Source organism: Trichosurus vulpecula, chromosome 5 (assembly GCF_011100635.1).
Source record: "Trichosurus vulpecula isolate mTriVul1 chromosome 5, mTriVul1.pri, whole genome shotgun sequence".
Taxonomy (NCBI): domain Eukaryota; kingdom Metazoa; phylum Chordata; class Mammalia; order Diprotodontia; family Phalangeridae; genus Trichosurus; species Trichosurus vulpecula.
In genome coordinates, this window is record NC_050577.1 from 204,096,423 (window position 1) to 204,119,046 (window position 22,624).

Genomic DNA, 22,624 nt, shown 5'->3' on the forward strand with positions numbered 1-22,624 from the left:
AAGATCTTAATTTTATCTTTCCAGGAAATTGGTGCTAATATGCTAGTCATATAAGAATCAGCTGTTAGAGCAGACAGATCATTGACTGACTAGTTAGAGCAAAAGTCAAAATCAGTATTAAATTAGAGGAAAGAATAATAAATCTAAGAAGATATCAAAAATATTTGTAAGAGCTTAAGCTTTATCTATTCAAAACTGCTATTTGTGCCCCAAACTAAAAAGTAAAAAACACAAAGATATTGACTTTGGTTATCTTCGGTTCCAGCAAAAGTTTAACTGATGCAAAGCAATCATTATAATGAGGAGGCCAAAAGAGCCTAGAACCAGTCTTAACCAGCAAACACTTGATATCTTTGTCCAGTGGAAAGATATGGCAGCCAAGGAAACACTGTTTTAGAATACAAAGTCACGTGTTAAAGAGTAGGAGGAGGATTGTGAAAGACTACAAGTACTATTACATCAAAACCAGCAAAAAGCAGTGGAGCTGAAAGTCTTCAGAAAGCTTGGTATGAGGTTTTTACCACTGTCATGAACTTATGAAAGGTCTAAATGAAAGAGGGATTCCCCGGAAGCAGTGAGGTTCTCCAGATATGATGTGCTTGTTTGCAGATGATATTGTACCATTTGCATCAAACCCCAGGACATTACAGGACTTCCTCAGTGATGTCCATGATTTTTCAGTAGAGATGGTAGAGAACAATCGTTCAGGGAGAAGTAAATGGATGAAAGTTACTTATTGCTAAGACTTGCTATTGGATGAGCTATTAAAGTAGTGCCTCAGTACATTATCTCCAAATGGTAGTGAGTTGGGTTCAGGATGAATAGGACTAGTCTGGATTGTACTGTTCTTTCAATAATCCCAAATTGCTCATTGACATAAAAACACTATCTTTTTAACAGAAATGTTTTCCCGATGATGTATGGTTGTGTGTATTCGAACACCACAGTAATCAAAGAAGTAAAGCTACAGATGACCCAGAGGGCAATGGAAAGATGCATGGTAGGTGCAAGTGGACTCAAGCATATTTCTAACAATGCTATCATAAAGGAAATGTATCATTGGAAAAAGAGGTGGGTTAGTCATATAGCAAAAGTGATGACGAGCATATAGGAATCTTGAGCATTAAACTGGTTAAACCCATGAAATACCCAGAGGAAGATCCCAATAAATGGAGAAGGTGTGGATGGGTTGCAGTCTCCATGAGTAGAAGGAATACTCACACCAATGAGCCTGCAAATCCATTGAATTATGGCAGTACTTATTGTTAGTACTAAATAAACTAGTTATTACTAGTTTAGAATATAATAGAAATACTTCAATAGAAGCATGATCTCAATATAGGTACTATCCCTTCAATAATGTGGATTGAAACTTATTCATATCCTCTTATCTTGTACAATTCTTGTTCATATTTTTTCCATAAGTCCTGCACAGAGAATCCACCTGACATAATCAAAGCCTTCCACTGGTTCTTTTGACATTTTGTAGATACCAGTGCATATTTAGGTAATCCATTGGTTATCCTTTATTCTTGATGCATGATTGGCCCACCTTATTTTCATACCTAGAATTATAGGAACATAAATTTAGAGCTTAGGGCACCTTAGAGGCCATTGAGCCCAACCCCCTCATTTTACAGATGAGGAAATTGAAGCTGAGAGAGGTTAAGTTATTTGCCCAGGATCGCACAGATTGTCTTTCTGATTTTAAGCCCAGAACTCTATCCACTGTCCTGTTTGTGTCCTATCACATATAAAGTTCATTGCTGAAAATATGCTACATTTGGCTTTTTCCCAACATGTTTTTATATTGCCTGCAATTGTGATTCTTTGGCAGTTGTGGTGTCCCATTATTCAAAATCATTTAAGTATTGTTAGTTATTGGTATCAGTGTTAAAATGATGGGCTTTTGCAATGGGGAATAGATTGAGATCATTTAAAGTGCTGTGCAATTTCTTAAATGCAATTTAGTTCACTTTTTTCCGTTTTATTTCATCCAGAGGCCAAATTCTTTAGTACCTTTCCAAGATCTATGTACTTATGGATTAAGTGAATGGATTACTCTCATACTTGAGGCAATATGTATTTGTGATACACTTTATCTTTCCTATTTAGTTAGCTAGGCTAATCTCTTTTGAATCTCTGTGGATTTCGTGGAGGAAGCAATACAATGTCGCCCTCGAACAAGAACATCTGTAGAACCTATCCATTAATAGGGAAATCCTCTTCTTTTTGGACCGGGCAAATGATATCTATGACAGTCACAAACATGTTTGTTTAGCATATGTCCCTGTTTGCTGTCCCTCCAATGCTGATGCTAAGGATTGTGATGCTCACATCAGTTATAGAAGAAACTTCTATGATTTCAAGACACTTTGAGCTGCATTTGCTCCACAGTTACATTTCTTTTTTTAAATAAGCAAATAATAGAGAGTTGTTTACTTTGCCTTCTTTTTACCTCTCTTTCATGTATGACTGTCAAAACATGGTCTGTAGAAAATCAGGGCAGCTAGGTGGTACAGTGGATAGAGAGCATTGGCCCTGGAATCAGGAGGAGCTGAATTCAAATCTGGCCTTAGACACTTACTAGCTGTGTGACCCTAGGCAAATCACTTAAACCTGATTGCCTAAAAAGAAAAAAAGAAATTAGAAAAGCCTTTTCTTCATATGTGTGTGTGTGTGTGTATCAAGGATACCTTTGATGTATCTAGCAACATTTTTCATAAAGATCTTATAGCAATGAGAAAATAGGCTTATGAATTGTTAGTTGTAGTTGGCTTTTCTTTTGGCAATTACTGTCTGTGATTTTTTTTTCCATTCTTTTACAAACATCCCCTTTGACTTATCTTGAAAATTGGTCCCTGTTTGACTTTAAAATTATGTTACCTCCAGCATAGATTTCCTGAGTGAATGAGTGAACATTTATTAAGCACTTACTATGTACAAAGCAATATTCTAAGTGCTGGGGATACAAATAGAAAAGTAAGCCAGTGCCTTCTCTCAGTGAATTCATATTCTAATGAGGGAGACAACAAATATGGAAGGTTTCAGCTGCAAGCCTTACGGTTGTTAAGGTATTGCAGCAAAGCAGATGGTGATGAATCTTCTTTAATGTCATTTCCGTGGATAAAATCAAATACATTATTTCTGAAGTTGACGGTACCAAGGACTTTGGTGACAAGAACTTTCTTTTGTGGGTCTTTAATAGATGTACCCGTAGCACCTAAAAAAGCAGTTGGAAACGACTGCATAGGAGTTGCTCTCCAGGATGATGGATGAGAGCACTGAGCTAGAAGTAACACCATTCCCGAGGTTCTTGGGTTCAGGGTTCTGCCCTATCTCTATTAGGGTCTAAGAGGAGAGGTTGCTAAAGGTAGTAGTGGTGGTTTGACTCCTCTGGCATGTGCCACTTTCTGTCTGTCCCTCAGGGTGTCTTGCCTTTTCAGCTAGGCTAGCTTGCCTTCCTTGTGGTGGCAGTTGGTAGAGATGGCTGAATCCTTCTCCCCAGGAGCTGTCTCCTCAGATGATGACGATGAAGTCTGGGCTGGAAGCTGCCATGCCCAGAACTCTTGTGCCTATCTACTTGGTGGTGGTATTTGGTCAGCAATTTTTGCAAAGTGATGAGGAAGATGGACCCCTTCTCCAGAATGATTTTCCTGCTCAATGATGGCTATAGTGACTGGGCTACAAATAGATCCGGTAGTTTGGGGAACAGACTGTCTCCATCAGAATGTGGTCAGGGTGGTTATGGGGGTGCTAGACTGACTTGACTACCTTGCATATATTTCTTCTGTATTTCAGCAGATACAGTCTTTTAGCAAAAAAAATCTTTTTTATTATGAACTTAACAATTATTAACTAACACAAACATGCTAATTATCAAAGAACAAAAATAGGCTGACATATAAAACTGGCTTATATATGAAATTCTAACAATTTTCCTATTTGTGACCCCTTCTGAACTTATTTTTGTTTTCTTTTGTTTTTTAAATGTTATATCATCTTTAATTTCTTATTTTGCATCTCTATTACTCCCCCCCCCCTTAGAAGCCCTCTCATAACAAAAAAAGCAGTTTATAACACAAGTATTGTAGGCATAGCCATTCTTCCTAACCTTATTTTTATGTTATTTTTTTATTTTTTCTTCCTCTTCCTCATACAAAATATTAGATATTGGAATTGATGAATCCCAGATGTGGTATTTCACTATCTTTTCTGTTGAGACTAGATCACCATAGATGTGTCAGCAGATCGGTTCCATTTCAAATCTATTTGTTTTTCTCCTTCAAGTTTCAATCACAAGTGTCCTTGAGATATGACATGACCCTCCCTCATACTAAGTTCTCTTTCTCTGCAATCTTCTTTTCCCATTGAAAACTCTTTTTTTTGGGGGGGGGAGGGTAAGAAGACCACAACCTTATGATTGATGGCATGGCAATGGTGATAAATATTTCTGTCCAAAAGAACACTTAGTCACTAAAGCAATTTTCATAAGTTACATGGTTTGTTAGACAAAGACATTACAAAAGAAACCATTGAAGGGCTGTGTTCTGACTTGTTCAAAGAAGTACTCATCATGATGAAATTACAGATTCTTGAAGTATTGGAAGAAGTAAAGTGATAGTCTTCTAACATCTTCCTCCATATGTGACTATATAAAGGATTTGTGATTTCATCAGTGTGGGAACTTCCTAGTGTAGGAACTTCTTCTCACCGACTGCATACCCATCTATGACTTAGTAGATGAGTCTTAAGGGGTTGCCTGAAGCCACAGAGGTTAATAGACTTTCCCAGTGTCATATGCTCATAAATGCTGGGAAGGGAAGTTGAACTTAGTACCTCCTGTCTCCAAAACCAGAATTCTATTTCCTATAACATTTTCCAAATGAAATATGAATTATGTTCAATAGATTAGATAATAATACTTTCCATAATTTTATATGGTACAGCCTGTGCTTGCACTTGCTGGATATCCAAGATTCCACTTGGGGTGCTGCAGGAGGAGTAGCATCCCACACTGGCTTGTGTCCTGCCTTTCTTAAGGCCAGAGAAAGACAGTGTGTCACTTTGCCATTAACTAGGGAATACAGTTTATTGTTTTGCCCCGTAGGTGGTGCTATACCTGAGCTATCAGCCTAGTGTTGTCATCAAGGTCTCTGACACAGGTGCAAATTCACTAGCTATTTACCAGACAACTGAATTACTCCAAGAGGCTGTACAAAAAAAAAAAAAAATCCCCCTGGCTTTGGTTCTCAACCTAGAGTAAGAGATGTTGACATACATGCCTGGATTATTTGAAAATCGTAGGAAAATCTACTCACTTTACATCTAGGAAATTTTCTAGCTCAGTCTTGACCCTATATATTTATGTTGTACTGGGAAGCAGTTTTCATTGGCTGCATGGTTTATTAAACATAAAAAATTCCAAAGAAACCATTATATACTCTCTTCCCCAAGTGCTTCTCCCAGACCCTCACTGTACCTGTAAGTCATGGAAAGCGGGTTGTGGGTAGAGGGATTGCTTCTGTCCAGGGCCCAGCTCCAGGTCCTAAACTGGAACAGGAAAAGCAATAAAATAAGGGGCATTACAGGGATCAGACTGGCTTACTAGCCTTCTGACCAACAAAGAGGTTTCATGGTAGCTACCAGTCTAGTCCTAATCTGTAATTCCTTCCACTAAGCTTTGTCTCTACTTTTGCTCAAAGATCTTTTCTATAATATTGCACTCCTGGGTGGTCTGTCCTCACTGTTCCAGACTTAAGCCATAACAGCAATCAGCAGAAGAGTGGCCATATGGTTTTGAATAGTTCTCTGTCACTCCCTCTCTATCTTCCTCAATAGTCAAAGAAAGGCAAAGGGGAAGGGCCAACCCACATGACTGCACACACAGTCTCATCTGTCTTCCCACCTGTTGCCCAGGCAGCACCTTCTTCCTTGCTGTATGGGTGTGATTAAGGTAGTCCAGCTTCTGATTTAGTTCCCTGTGGGAACCCCCAGGACCCTTCTGACTCCTGTAGAGATGAAATGCATTATAAATCCCTGCTATATTCCTATATTTTAAACGTGCAATCCTCCATGAAGTTTTCCAAATGAGTTTGTAATCCAAAGCCAATGCATTACCTTCAACCGCCATGTCTCCAAAAAAGTCCTTTTCTAATCATGGGTTCCCAAAGGTGGAACACAATTTCTACTGTGCTGAAAAGGCTTCAGGTTTGGGCCTCACAATAGACTTCATCTGCTGTTCAAAAACAATGCTAGCTAAGTACAAAGTGGTCATTATCAGAAGGCTGGATACTAAGTAATGATTTTTTTTTTGTTCTGGCATCAAATAAATCAAAGATAAAATAAAAAATAACCATGAGTCCTATGTGACCCTCTTCTACTCAGTCAGTAAGCATTTATCAAGTGCCTTCTATGTGCCAAACATTATGCCAGAGGTGGGTTACCTGTGGCCTTGAGGCCACATATGGCCCTCTAGGTTCTCAGGTGTGGCCCTTTGACTGAATCTAAACCTCACAGAACAAATCCCCTTAATAAAAGGATTTGTTCTGTAAAACTTGGACTCAGTCAAAATGCCTCACCCAAGGACCTAGAAGGCCATGTGTGGCCTGTTAAGCACTGGGATACATAAAAAGGCAAAATACATTCTCTACTCCCAAGGAGCTCACAGTCTAATTGAGGCAACAGCATGAAAATAACCGTGTCCAAACAAAGATAAATTGAAGGTAACCGATAGAGAGAAGGTGTGACATGAAGTGGGCATTAGGAAAGACTTCTCATAGAAGATGGAATTGTAGTAATACAGGATGCCAGGGAAGTCCAGAGGTACAGAAGAGGAGGGGAAAACTAGTGAAAATGCCTGCAGTGAAAAGTGTTGTATTTAAAGAACCGCTAGTAGCCCAGTGTCACTGAATTTTAAAGTATATGGTAGGAGATGGTAGCATTGGTGGAAAATAGACAGGCTGCTGAAAAGAAGACAATTTTTAGACCATCTGCAAACATTAATTTTACTGTTGGTGCTTTTAATGTGTGGTCTTTATCCAAGACCAAGGAGCAGATATGCCACTAGACAAATTGAAGCATGTACATGCTGACATTTTGGCCACAAATCAAACAGGAAATAATCAATGGCATCTCTTGAAGGTGTTTTGGATGAGTCTGTATACTTGTACCTTTGGGATCTTGGCATTAAATTCATCCATCTTTTAAATGTGCCACAGTTTTCCCACTTCTACTGAAAAGTCCATCTATCTGCTTTTCACCACAAGACTAGCTGGTAATTCACTCCACCCCCAACACAATGTCTGTGCTTTCCCCTGGGAAGAGAATGTTGGCAAGTGTCCATACTCCTTGTCAGATTATCTATATCTGACAGTTGTGTGAAACATTCTTCTCAGTTGTTTTTCTTTATGAGAAAATAGAGTTTGCATTCATCAGGTACAATTTTCTTTGGTTGGAAGAGTAATAAGTAGATCACTACTTTTGTCTTTGTTTCTGGACTTAGAACCTAAGGAAATATTGAAGGAAATATGCAGGTCTCACATGATCTCTACACCCTTTGGAAGTTCATTAGTACAATAAAGATACAATAAGAAGCTAACATAAAAAATTAAAATAAAATAAAAATTTTTAAAAGAAGCAAGCATCCCAGAGCACTTTGCCTTTCTTGCAAAACCTGCCTATATGTTTTTGTCAAAATGGAGGTGGACATAACAAATCATATACACAGCAGAACTAGCAGGTTTTTTTTGTTTGCTTATAACTTTCCTTAAATTGCAAGGAGGAAACTTTCAATATTTGATCTTCTTGCCACAAAGCTTATTCTCTAATAGAAACAAAGTTACTGGAGATTATGAAGTGGAGAACATTTCAACCAAAAACACAAATAAGGAACTTGTTATAAATTACCTCTAAGGGACTTTTCAACTTCTGTTTAGGTGAAGGATGGACATTCTGACTTCATCTGATATTTAGAGCAGTCTCTAGATGGTATTCTGACCCTAGCCATCCCTAAGAGGTTTGGGGCTGGCTAGAGCACATTGCCACATTGGATCAGGCATGGCTAGATCACATTGTCACATTGGATAGTTACTCATAGCCTTCTGCCCCTTTTAACATTTTTACAGAATAAATCAGAATAAATAAATATTAGTCAAGAACAGCCTTGGAAAAATAAACCACCAAAGGACATTATGAAGGAGAGAAGTGGAAGGAGGAGAGAAGTATACCTACTTCTTTGTCTTTGTGATTGGTGGGGAGAGGAAAGACTAATTGCATAATATGAACTTCAGAGTTGTTTTTTTGAACACCAGTTGATGAACATGGTTCTTCTCCTTAATTGTCTCCGTTGCCTATCAACTTGGAAAGATCTGTTGATAGGTATCTGCTCTTGTGATGGCTTGGAGAGAAGGGACATTTACAGTATTATTTTTTTTAAAGATGCTTAGGATTGCAAAGAACTCCTCTAGTCAAACCTTCAGTACCTGAGCAACTCTATTCTCTACAATAAAACTTTTGACTGAAGACCTCGTAAAGGTATACCATTCATGCCCCAAGAGAAGAACAGGCCTCTCTGCTGTTGTTAATTGGAAAAAATTTTTAAAAGAGCTTTCCAGGGATATTGATCACAAAAGCTTCTATCAAGAATGACAAAGAACTGAAGACTTTGCCTCCAGAAATACTGATGAGCAGGGATAATTTTCTAGTGATCTTCATAGAGTGTATGGTATTTGTCTTTCTTCCATGACCGAGTAATTGTTATCTGTTCTCAAGGTACAGGCTAGTTTTCTGGAGGAGAAGGTAAGGGAGTTTGAAAAATGACTTTTTTACTTCTTCAGAGTATCAGAAAGAATAGTGTTGCGAAGAAGTTCCATGTTAAAACAAAAAATAAGAAGAATCGCAAAAGGCAGAGGGAGGAATACAGACCCACAGAGGGTCTGCTTTTTCTTCAAGCACTGATTATGTTAATTCTTATTTGCCCTTGAATGAAAGATTCTCCAGTAAGGATCAGAAAAAGAAAAAATGGGTAGCAGTGGTTGGTGACTTCCTCTTGTGGATCACTGATAATAGTAGAGAGGTCTACTGACTTCCTGTGACATATATCCAATGGCATGACAGAAAACTACTCTGTAATTGTCAAATGATATGACTTCTACTCCAGGACATGACAGAAAACCTCTGAAGAATTATCAAAGCAAATGACTGCTACACGTTTCACATAAGCACAAATGTGAATGTTCTGAAAGAGTATGATTTTGGGCAAGAAATTGAAGACCATAGGAGCACAGATGGTGTTTTCTTCACTGCTTCTGATTAAAGGCAGGGTCTTCAGAAGAGAAAAGGAGATTTGAGAAGCTGGTTAAGAAAAGGGTGTTTAAGAAAAGGATTTGGATTTCTTGGCAGTTTAAAATATAGAAATGGTGGACCTATAGAGATAAAATATATCTAATGGAACTGGTAAGAATATATTTGCCAGGATTTATCTGAATAGGAAAGTAAGGGGTGGGGGAGAAGCCTACTTTCCTATATTCACCATCCTTGATACCAGGGACAGTAGCTACAATGTAGCAAGAATAGCAACAGAGGTACCCAGAAATTCATAAGACCAAAATTCAAGAAAGAAGCCAGAAACAAAACCTCTGATTTCTGATGTCTGTACACAAGTGCACAAAGTGTTAGAGAATGAGCAGCATAAATTGGAGACCATATATACATGAAGACAAATCTCTCCCTCTCCCTGTCTCTTTTCTTTGACCTCTCCCTCTCCTCATACACACATACAATGTATATATATGTACACATACATGTGTGTATATGAGTGTACATATGTGTACACATATACATAAATTTATATATTTCTGTGATCTATTTATACATAAGTATAAATATTCTTGAAACTTGAGAAGATGAGGCCCATGATTAGACTATAACTCTGAAAGAGTATACCTTATTCAAAAGGATAAGTAAAAGGTGAAGTAGAGTTGCATTGTATCTTAAAAATATATAGTTATGTGAAGTCCAGGAGCATGGAAACAAAGTGAAGAGAATTGAGTGGAAAAATCAAAGGCGGCAGAAACAGAAGTGATGTTATTGGAGGATGTAAGAGATCATCTACACAAAATGAGGAAGTAGGCTGATGAGTTTGCAAAATAGCTCACAAGCCTAGATGGTGGTACGATATAGTCATGAAGGAGGGGATTCCAGTTCTCTTGAAATCCGCTGAAGCTTCTTCTCCGCATAAATCAGGGGAAAATAATTTCCTGACATAACTTTTAAATAATTTCATCCTTCAAAACGTAAGGAAATAAGGAAAGGGAAATTCTGCTCTACATCTGATTCTCATTAGCAGGGGGGCACTGGTTGTTGATGTGAAAATGATGGGAATCTTTCAGAGGAATGACTACTCCATATTAGAATTTGTAATAAGCAAAGGAGGAATCCCAAAATAGTCTTACAATGCACCCTTGATTTTGGGAGAGCAGATTTCAAAGGCTTCAAAGGAAAAATAAGTAGGATCTCATGACCTAAAATTCTGAAGTGCAAGTCAGAAGAGCAGGCTGAGTAGCTCTGAAGAATGAAATTAAAACACTCAGCTAAACAATTCCCATGTTGAAGGAAAAGGGGAAGTCATCTAACTAGACTGATGTGGATGTACTAAATAGTAATTGAACAACTTAGATTTTTTTTTTTAATAGGCATGTACAGAATTGGATTTCTTGACAGGAGTCAGGAGGACCTGAGTTCAAATTTGGCCTCAGACACTTGACACACTTACTAGCTGTGTGACCTTGGGCAAGTCACTTAACCCCAATTGCCCTGTCTTCCCCCCTCCAAAAAAAAAAAAGGAGAGATTTAGAGTTTAGGGATTATCATTTAGATGATCTTCAGGAGAGATAAAGGATGATGAATAAAATATCCTGTTAAGATCACTAAATCTCAGAGTAAACTAAGGTTAGTGAGAAAAACTAAGACAACACAAAAAAAATGATTTAAGCTGTATTAAAGAAGGGATAGAACCACTGCTTGAAGCGGATAGAACAAGATAATGAATGACATAGGGAAGGCAAAGTTGCTTAACTTTTATGTTTTTTTCTCTTTTCTTTGCCTAACAGAATAATGTCTGCATTGGAAAGGACATAACCAATAATAATAAAATAATAATAATAATAAATGGTTAGTAAAGAGTTAATACTCAAGATAAGAAGGAAATAGTAAAAGAGTACCTGGCTCTGGGACAGCTAGGTTGCCCAGTGAGTAGAGCACTGGCCCTGGAGTCAGGAGGACCTGAGTTTAAATCTGGCCTCAGACACTGGACACATGTACTAGCTGTGTGACCTTGGGCAAGTCACTTAACCCCAATTGCCCTGCCAAAAAAAAAAGAGTACCTGGCCCTACTTGATGAGTTCAGGTCACCAGGAACTAGAAAATATGATCTTTGAAGGATTATTAAGGAACAGAATAAATATTACAGGACTGCAGAAAAACAGTATTATCCTAATTTTCAAAAAACAGAAAATTGTAAGGTCTACAAACAAGAAACCAAAACATGATCTTTGATTCCTGGGGAAAATTGTTAAAAGCATTCTTAAAGAAATGGCTAACGAACATCTAGAAAAGAAAGTAGTAATCACAAAAAGGTGGTGTGACTTCATCAAGAACAGGTTCATGCCAAACTAGCTGTTTTTACTAGAATGGTAGAGTAGTTATAATTTACCTAAATTTCAGGAAGCATTTAACTGCTTTCTCCTGATATTCTTGTGAACAAGTTGGAGACATTTAGGCTAGCGCTAGACAATGGTACAATCAGATGACATTTAACTGGTTGAATAGTTGGACCCAAAGAATAGTCATTAATGATTTGCTGTTAGCTTTCAAGGAGATCTTTGCCCTAGGAATCTGAGCTGTTTAACTTTTTTGTCAATGCGTTGGATAAAGGCAAAGATGACACACTTATCAGGTTTTCAGGTAATGTAAAACTAGGGTAGATAGCACATTGTGGAAGAGAAACAGAATATAAGAGATCAAGTAATATGAAACAAAGGGATACTTAGTTTTTTGAAAGAGTATTTTGTTTTTTTCCAATTATATGTAAAGACAGTTTTAAAAAGATATTGAGTTCCAAATTTTCTTTCTCTTTCCTTTCCCTCCCTCTTCCCTAAGACTATATAAGCAATTTGATGTAGGTTTTATATATATGCAATTGTGTAAAAATATATTTCCATATTAGTCATGTTGTGAAAGAAGAAACAGAACAAAAGAAAAAAATGAAAAACATAAAGTGAAAATAGTATGCTTTGATCTTCATTCAGACTCTATCTGTTCTTTCTCTGAATGTAGATAGCACTTTCCATCATGAATACCTTGGAATTGTCTTAGATCATTGTATGGCTGAGAAGAGCTAAGTATAGTTGATTTTTGCACAAAGTTGCTAATACTTATACAGTGTCCTCCTGGTTCTACTCACTTCACTCTGCATCAGTTCACGTAAATCCAGGTTTTTCTGAAATCTGCCTGCTCATCGTTTCTTATAGCACAATAGTATTTCATTACATTCATATACCACAACTTGTCTAGCCATTCCCCAGTTGATGGGCATTCCCTCAATTTCCAATTCTTTGCCACCACAAAAAGAGCTGCTCTAAATATTGTTGTACCTTTGGGTCCTTTTCCCTTTTTTATGCTTTCTTTGGCATACAGACCAAGAAGCTGTATTGTATTGGATCAAAAGGTATGCACAGTTTGAATACCCTTTGGGCATAGTTCTAAATTGCTCTCCAGAATGGTTGTATCAGTTCACAACTCCACCAACAGCACATTAGTGTCCCAGTTTTCCTACATCCTCTCTAATACTTATTTTCCTTTTCTGTCATATTAGCCAATCTGATAGGCATGAGGTAGTACATCAGAGTTGTTTTAATTTACATTTCTCTAGTCAATAGTTATTTACAGCATTTTTCATATGACTAAGATAGCTTTGATTTCTTTATCTGAAAACTTCTAGTTCATATCCAAAGGGATGCATTTATGGTCTTACACTTAGAGTCAAAAATTGAACTCCATTAATCAGAGACAATGATGACATGATTAGAAAAAAGTTCAACAGAATAAGCCCAAGGTTTTTAGTGAAAGTTCAGTATAAGTCAGCAATGGGCTATGACAGCCAAAAAATTAATAATTAGAATTAAAAATTAATATTATTATAGGTTGCATTAAGAGAAACATACTATGCAGCACTAGAGAGACAAAAGTCCTGGTATACTCTACGCTAGTCAAACCACATCTGGAAAATTATGTTCCATTCTGGGTTCTACATTTTAAGAAGGAAATTGACAAGCCAAAGATGCTTTCTATTCACTCAGCCTTAGTAGATAGGAGCTGAGAACTCAGAAGACGACCCTAAAAAAACTAAATTCTAGAAGATGATAACAGAATGAAGCTTGGTGACCATGAGAACAGTGGAGATGCCAGAGGGAACCAATACACTCACCTAAAGACAACACACCCAGTGTAGAGCATAGACATGTTACCCATCAGAGAACAGCAGCGGAATAACATCACCAGAAGACATGCAAAGTTCTGCAGCATCGTGGATGTGAGTTGCCCCATCCATGTGTCACACAGGTTCCTGGTATGTGCCCTTTCACGCGTGTCCTCTGGCTACATGTGTGCTCTGGGTGTGTACCTTCCCACCTATGGAAGAATGTACCCCATATGTTCATGGGAGGATTCTTGGTTTATTTGTTTTGAATTAATCAGTCAACAAGTATTCATTATAGAGTGTTTAGTATAATACTTATTCTCAAAGAGCATGTATTTAATTTCTGGATGGCTGGTAAAAGTAAATAAGTTGGTATGGAGCTCCTGAGATGTAGCCTAGCAGAGTGGATATAGAACTGCCTCAGAGTCAGTAAGACTCGGGTTCAAGTCCCGCCTTTGACATATACTGGCTGTATGATCTTCAACATACCACTTAACCTCTCAGTACTCTAGACAACGCTTTAAATCAAATATCATGTTTGAGAGAGGATACAAACCTACATTGGCAAAAGGAGCTTCCTCATTCAGAAGGCTGCTACCAACAATGCGGGTCTAGTTCCGTTAGACTCCTGAGCTATGGCTTTTGAGTGAGTTAAGACTTATACCTTGAACCAGGGGCAAATTTCTCTCATTTTTTCTAGGGTAAGTGGTTAGTAACCACCGCCACAACAAGTGAGATAGCATAGTATACTACATAAGGCATTATGCTTGAAGACAAGAAGACCTGGATTCAAATCCTGCCTCAGACCCTCAGACTGTTTGACCTTGGGCAAGTCGCTTTAACTCATCCTATTTCTTAGTTTCCTCATTTATTAAATCAGGGGAGTGGATTTAATGGCCTCCAAGGTTCCTTCCAACTCTAAATCTTAGGTACTACATAGGAGTAAGGATGGACAGTAGCAAATAGGCATTTTGATTTAGTCTAGACCCTCTGAAAATAATTGTATAGTATTTAGACAACATAGGAAGTATATAATATGAAGTATATAATATGAAATATTATATCAAGTAGAGAAAAAATACCTTAAAAATATCTGTTATTCAGACTGGGCAGCTAAGTGGCACAGTGGATAGAGTGCCGAGCCTGGAGTCAGGAAGACTCATCTACTTGCATTCAAATGTGACCTTAGACACTAACTAGCTGTGTGACCCTGGGCAAAACCTTGTTTTCCTCAGTTTCCTCATATGTAAAATGAGCTAGAGAAGAAAATGGCGAAACACTCTAGGATCTTTGGCAAGAAAACCCCAAATGGGGTCATGGAGAGTCAGACACAACTGAATGACGATAATTTCAGACTATGATTTGCAGTTGGATCAACAACCCGTAGAGATAGTCTGTTATTATATCTTTGACAGATGGTATAGATGAACAATGAACTGGAATCAGAATTAGATAAAGGGAGGAGAAGAGGCTAGATCGCCTTTAAGAAAGGAAGTTTTTCCCGATGATTCCAAGCTTCTCCCTAAAACAAAGCTCTCTCCTCTCTTTTTAATATCAGTGTTTTTCTAGAGATACTTTACATCTGCAAGTAATAGAATAATAGAGTATGAAGAATTATTGTTGAGGTATCTTAATAGAGGGGTTGATGTAAGTTGTTGTTGTTCAGTTGTCTTTCAGTCATGTCTAACTTTTCATGACCCCATTTGGGGTTTTCTTGGTAAAGACACTGAGATAGGTTTGCCATTGCCTTTTCCAGCTCATTTTACAGATGAGAAGATGGAGGCAAACAGGGTTAAATGACTGACTTTCCCAGGGTCACACAGCTAGTAAGCATCTCAGACCAGATTTGAATTCATCCTGATTCCAGAGCAGGGCACTCTATCTACTACCCCACCTAGCTGCCAAAACACACACACATACATACACACACACACACACACACACACACACACACACACACACGTGCTCTAAGCCCAGAACCCTTTCCACTATGCTGAACTGCTTACTCGGGGATATGAGTAGGCTTCAAACATATTACCTATGAAGAATTACACAGAAGTACGTAAGATGTTGTCAGAAAGATCAGTGACTAGGAAAGGAAAAAGGCTACTTGAGAAGCAGGAGGGAATAATCAGTTGAGATACACCCTATTTGTATAGAATATTAAAAGATTCAGAGTGATTCTTAACCCTTTTTGTGTCACGGAAACATTGGGTAGTCTAAGGAATCCTACAATCCCTTTCTCAGAATAATATGAGTTTAAAAATCATAATTGAAGGAAATGCCAAATTTTAGTTAGAGGTTAGGGAAAATAAAGATGTAATATTTTCCCAAGTTCATGGACTGCCTGAAATCTATCTACAAACTACTTATGGGGTCTGTGGATCCCAGGTTAATAACCACTGATCTAGAGGAATACCTCCAGCAGGTTGGGAAGAGAATTTACAAGAAGACATAGGCACAAGTACGAGATGTAAAGGCATGGATGGATTGCAGTATACGCTCTTGAAGGGAGTACTGAAAACTGATGAGATCACAAATCCATTAAAAGTATTTATGGCCAAATAGCTTTGATTAGAAGGATGAGATCTCTCTTTTAGAGAATCCAAACTGTGAATATAAAATAAGATGTTTTTGTAGCACTAAAAGGTATATCATCAAATCTTAATGAATACTCCATTGTGAAACATAGAGAAAAAATTTTACAAAATACAGGAAAGATCTCTTCCCAGTAAGAATGCACATTAAAAGGACCAATATACAAATTACTAACCTTTTATAATGTAATCCTCTATGTGTGTTTTTTTTAATGTTCTTGGGAAAAGAAATAAGTCTGATAGATATATGCTCAATATATTGAGGGAGGAAAGACTGTGTATATAGGGAGAAATATATCTGACCTTTCACCCTGGAAAGCTTGTGAAGATTAAGTTAAATCTTGCCAGATATCCTCTTTCCTATATTCATACAATAGGGACCTTTCCTTCAGATGACCCGTAAAGATTAGTGGAAGAATGCTGTCTCCCCACATATGATTCTTTTGCAGAGAGTAGTTTAGGGCTTACATGGGGATAGCACATATAGAGACCTGAATCTCTAAATTACTTTGAAATTCTTCCTCTATTCCATTCTTTCCTTTAATGACAATACACAACATAAAAGATGTGTGAGGCTTGATTAGAGGCTTTCTGAAGTGAAGGAAAAGGTCCCATAGACTTGTACGTTGTGTTCAGGCCTCAAATATCCAGCTGGGATCTTTCTCCATGAAAAGAGGATTTTAGTAAAACCATTACCAAGGATTTAAAAGCAGAAAAGCAGTTGGGCTGCATGTGACGAGCAGATTGACATCAACAGGCTTGTTTCAGGCCCTAATAGCAGAGTGGAAAGTCATTCTCAACTTCGTCTCTCTGGAAGTTTCTGGATGCAGATGCAGCTATTAGATATGTCAAGAGTAGAAATGTAGCAAGGAATGGGAAAGGATTGGCTTAGGGGCTTGGTAATGACAAATGAAGGGTTCACCTCGAGGGTGCCAGCTGAAATGTAGTCATGTTCTCCAGGTATTATCTAATTTCAGGGCAAATAATTCAGCTCACTTGAAGTCTAGTAGTCTCATCAGAAGTCAAAGGAAAATCAATCAAAAAGCAGGAAGCAGACTAGGTCAGATTGTCTAATCTTTGTTAATCTACATAATAATTTCTACTTTTCTGGACTAAAGAGGAGAGAGAGGAAAAAGAAGACACAGCAGTGGTCTGCCACGCTTGAAACAGTGCCTAGCATTCTTACATCATTAAGGATTTTCCCAGCCTAGTTCATGGGGTTTCTTTAACCCTAAAGGGTCTGACGTTTAAGGTCAGAAATGAAGACAGTTCCATGACGTAGGAACTTCTGTCTCCATGTGGCCCTCAGTGATGTGTGTGTGTATATATATATATATAATCAGTACTAAACACAAGACCCTGTGCTGCTGAATGTGGATCCTAAGCTGTCATTGTTCTAGGCAGACTCTTCATAGGACAACTCCTTTGCTGAGAGGGAATTGTCTCTTAATGATAAAAGAATTATTTTTGATTTTCACTATTTAAGGCAGAGTGGTATTGTGGCCAAACAGGATTTGTAGTTAAAAGATTTATTTTAGATAACAAACTAGCTAGTTTTGTGACTCTGGACAAACCTCAGTTTCTTTATCTTTAAAATGGAGGCAAAAATAGCACTTATCTCACAAGGTGGCTGTGATGATGTATGTAAAGTGCTTTGGTGGCTTTGAAGCAGACATGAATTAATGTCAGCCAGTAGCTCATACTTGTAGAATATTTTAAGCTTACATGATTTCTTTTGATCCTCACAACCATCTTTTCTGTGCCTCAATATCTTCACATGTATAATAGGAAAAAAATATTTATTTACTACTAGGTCATCAAGGATACCTCTAAAATTATGAACCTGGATGACTGGGAGGATAGTAATGCCCTCAACAGAAACAGAGAAGACTGGAAGAAGGACCATTTTAAGAAAAGAGATGATCTATTAGTAAGTATATCCTTTGCTTCATTTCATCTTTATTCTATCTCATTGGCATATTTTAAACATTTCTCCTAATTATATTACTCATGATCCTAAGTTTCTTGTGGCAGAAAAGACCAATCTTTTTTTATTAATAACATTTTATCAATGGGGTTGAATGTCATCAAGACATAAAATAACACTGTGTAATGAATTAAAAATGATTGTCATACAGAGAACAATAGAGAGATGGGTGGGAGATTGCAGTGTACAAGCAATGAAGAACTTCAGATATGAACAGAAGTAAACGGTGTCATCAAGGAAGTGAATGAGAGAAGTTGGGTTGGTCACGTGAGGAGGTAAAGGGCTGACAGACAAGTGGACAGCCACTGGTACCTTGCAAAATCAGGAGAAAGCAGAAAAGGCTTCCAGTGTGTTGACTGGACCCTGTGGCAAACTCCTGGGAAGACATAGACAAGAGACACATAGGATAAGCAGGCATGAGGGATAGGGATGAGTTGCAACCTGAACTATTTGAGGGAACTCCTAAATCAATACCCATTTGGGTATGTCTAATCACCCCAACTAAATTATGCCAAAGTGGGCAGGGTCCACATTTTCTCCCCTAACTTCTCTCTCCCCAACACCTAATGCACAGAATAAGTTTTTAATAAATGTGTGAATAAAGTAATTTTATCGTGCTCCTTTAGTCCCCTTTAAGGAGGGTAATACATACCTGTTCTCTTTCCATTCTTCAATCTCCTTTTTCCATGTAGCTCACCTTTCTTGAATCTGTATCCATTCAGTTTGGACACAAAAAAATGCAATATTCAGGTAAGGTCCCTATAAAGTTTCCCAAGGAAACTTCAGGCCTTTATGGAATACTATCAAGAATGATCACCTTAGGGACAGCTAGGTGGCGCAGTGAGTAGAGCACCAGCCTTGGAGTCAGGAGGACCTGAGTTCAAATCCGACCTCAGACACTTGAGGCATGTGCTATAGCTGTGTGACCTTGGGCAAGTCACTTAACCCCAACTGCCCTGCCAAAAAAAAAAAAAACCAAAAAGAATTTTTGCCTAGGCACCAAGTAGGAAGAAGCATTTACTTCTTGTCCCACCAAAAAGTCTTCATCTGTGTTGTTATATTCCCAAGTAATAAAATCCAATAAACCTTAACTCAACAAATTAACATGATTCGATTAAAATATCCCCCAAGGCAGAAGTTCTTAACCAGGGTCGGTGAACTTTTTTTTTTACCATTGTGAGAACAAACAGCAGCAGCAAAAACATTTTAATTGCTTTCCTTTGTAATCCTTTTTGTTTTATAATTTAGGCAATTACTAATAGCTTTGTAAAGCCTTTTACATTTGACCCTCCTAGTCCTGAGCAGTATGTGCTCTTATTCTCATTTTGCAGTTAGGGAAACTGAGGCACGGAGCATTTAAATGATTTAATCCAGCACTCTGACATATAAAATTAGATTGTTTGAGACACACAGTTTCTGGGTAATTAATTATTTTATTAATTATGCCAGCAGATGACTAATAAAAGGGGTCAGTGACACTCTTGAATGCCAAAGACCCTTTATGGAACCCACTCAAGGTTTATATGCCCTTGGAAGAGTGGGGGTTCCTGAGAGGGGCAATCAACTCTTATTGGTTAACAGTTAATGAAAAGAATGAATATTATGAGAGGTGGACCTATTCTAATGAAGGGCAGGGGGAGGTGACTTTGATTATGTCACTCTTGGACAGAGAGACTATCTCAAGCCAGACTACCCCCTGCCCCCGGCAATCTAGACAAAAGATCTACCCCCCACCTGAGCCTGCCTGTGTGGAACACAATAGGTCGGAATTCGCCTTAGATTAAATTCTTTGTAAGGTTTTCTAGTTGGGTGGGGTCTTCTACTCAGGGTAAAAGCACTTACGGGGAATTTGGGCAATCTCATCCATCAAGGATGTCCTTCAGAGACCCGCTTGACCTAGTGGAGAATGAGGATAAAATCCTGGCTCTCCACAATCATGTTATTTAATCATCTCTCTCTATTCACTGAACCCACCTAGCTGCCTATGGTCACCAAACCACCTTCAGCTCTGTGGTTAGTTATCTGGTCTTTCCCCACCATCAACCCAACCTTGGATTCTACATGTCTCTCCAGTCAAAGGGCTTCTTTGTAAGATATATGTCAATCTTACCTTTTCCTTTAATGTCCATTTCCCAGAGTAGGAACCTAAGTCCATCTATGAGAACTCACGTCTGTATCAAAGCTGGAAGTTTTTTATCTAGACAGATTTTTAAAAGTCCATTGGGCTTCATTTTCTCTACCATTCTCAACCTTTTGAGTATGTCAACTCTTGTCCTCATACAGAAATTCTCCTTAAAGCAACTCGGGGACTTAACCTTACAGGAGGCATATTTCCTGTTTTTCTATGATAATGCAATGATCCCCTTTTCCTCTCAATATTAGAAATATTATACATTATATTACATATAAATTTTTATATATGTATATATGTATAAAACTATAAAATTTAGTTTAGAAGATGTATTCATATTTTCCATGTAATCGCTTAAATTTTACCCCCAAATGTGATCATCTTAAAAATAATGGTTAAAGGTGGTCTTTGAGGTTGCTTCTTGATCCCTGAAAACTCTAAGTGGAGTTAGAGCACCTGGGTCCAAATCCCACCTCTGACCCTTACTGACCTCTATAAAATGAGGGGTCTAGGCTCAATGGCCTCCAAGGTCCTTTCCAGTTCTAGAGCTTATCTTAAGTGATAATAACCAAATAGCTTAGTTTTAGGTGCACTTTCCCCCCCCCCAAATAATAAAAGATAATCTATAAAGTTCTGTCATCAGCTTCATTGTCATCTTTATCCTTTTGAAATTATGAAGTCATTGAAGCTGATTTCCCATTGAGCTCTGACACCCTCAAGATGATTTCAGGAGAAGAGGAGGAAGAAGGCAGGAAGAAATTTAAGATTTTGAATAACAAATAGTTACCAACTCATAGGCAATGTTGCCACCTGCTGACAGTAAGCAGAACCTGCAGCCTTAGATGATTTAAAAAAAAACAACCCACAAATATTTAAATTTCATCTTTTTTTCCACATTCCTCCATTTATATTTTGGAACTTCAGAAAGACCAGATCTGAACTTTTCCTTTCTTTAGGAACATCCTCTTCATTTTCAGAAACTAGGAGAAAAGAAACAAGACAGGGTTTCTGGCTACCTCTTACTTTCACAACAGAAAGAATGAAGCTAGTTCTCTCAGTGGAGGAAGGAATATGGTAAAGAAAGAAGCTGTTTAGGAAAAAAGGAGGAACAATTCATTTTTTCCTCTAGAATAATCTGTGTTAAGGAATTGGTTCTCTTAATTCTCCATATATCTAACCTCCATGTTTCTGATATATGCATTTCAAAATTTCAAAGACTGATGCTAAGGTTAGGCTCCCCAAACTTCGTTAGACTTGTCTTTGGATAACAGACATACATACAGGCTGTCACCAGGTCTATCCTTGAAGCCTTTCCACCTTAGTAATATAGGGTGGGCCGAGCTTGGGCTTCACTAGCATGGCCTTTGAAAACCTGAAACCAGTCCCCCAATCACCATTAGACCAAGACTCACTGTGCCACCTAGCTGCCCTCAAGAGGGGTTTTTAACATCGGTTCTGTGAACAATTTTAATATGTTGACAACTATATTTCCATATGATTGGTTTCCTTTGTAATCCTATGTTTTTATTTTATGCATTTAAAAACACTATTCTGAGAAAGAGTCCATAAGCTGCCCAACAAGACTGCCAAAGGAGTCTATGACACAAACTGATAAAGAACTCCTGCTCTAAGTGCAGCAACAGAGACAACTGAAAAGTCACACAAAATGACAACTCTTCCATTATATTATATATGTTATCTAGAGCAAAGAATGCATAAGTAGATAATCATCATGGTAGTCATAGTAGTAAATTTTTTCAATTTTTTTCTAGATAAGTCAAGCTGTTTCAAAGAAAGAATAATGAATCCTTTTAGAGCAAGTAATTGTTCCCTGATTTATCTGCGTACCTCTAGATTTTCATACTAGGTTTGCTTAAAGTAAGTTAACTGGATTGTCTATGCTACAGTAGAGTTGTTAACTGCTAACGAACAAGTTTGCAACCTTTGGGAGATTAGTGGTTGAAATTCTGGTTATGGAATTGGAGAGGCACTTTTCCTCTAAGATTCTTGAAAATTTACTTGAGTTTTAGCACTATTATAGGTTCTCCTTTATCTCTTCATCCGTCTTTTATCCATCAGTATGTTTCTTGGTTTAGTAATTTTTTAAAATATAAGAGCTATCTTTTTTTCTTCTCCCTCACTCAGAAAAAATCTTGCCTGGACACTCTTAAGTTAGTCCTGGGAGAAAGAAATAGGAAGTTATCTGCTCTGCAGTTTAATACATGTTTTGGAGCAAGATTTCCCAAGGAAGGGAATGTGGTGGGAAAGAGATGTTGTGGAATTTTATTTCCTAAGGAAGGAGGGAAGGAATGGAGATACCAGTGTGGAATTTCAGCTTAATTACTTCTTTTTTCATCTCTTGTACATAGGAAATAATTGCTTTCCATGATGTTAGGTAATTTAGGAAACTATCTTGGGGAAGGATAACTTTA

The 22,624-nt window shown here is 37.8% G+C and overlaps 1 protein-coding gene across 1 annotated transcript in view; it reads left to right on the forward strand.

Annotated features, from left to right (window-relative positions):
- The first annotated feature begins 913 nt into the window (after positions 1 to 913).
- Positions 914 to 22,624, forward strand: part of WNT5B (Wnt family member 5B) — an 85,312-nt gene continuing 63,601 nt past the window's right edge. The window contains exons 1-2 of the mRNA XM_036761727.1: positions 914 to 1,000; positions 17,888 to 18,004. Of these exons, the coding sequence (XP_036617622.1) occupies positions 914 to 1,000; positions 17,888 to 18,004 (204 nt within the window). The remainder of the gene's footprint in view (positions 1,001 to 17,887; positions 18,005 to 22,624) is intronic.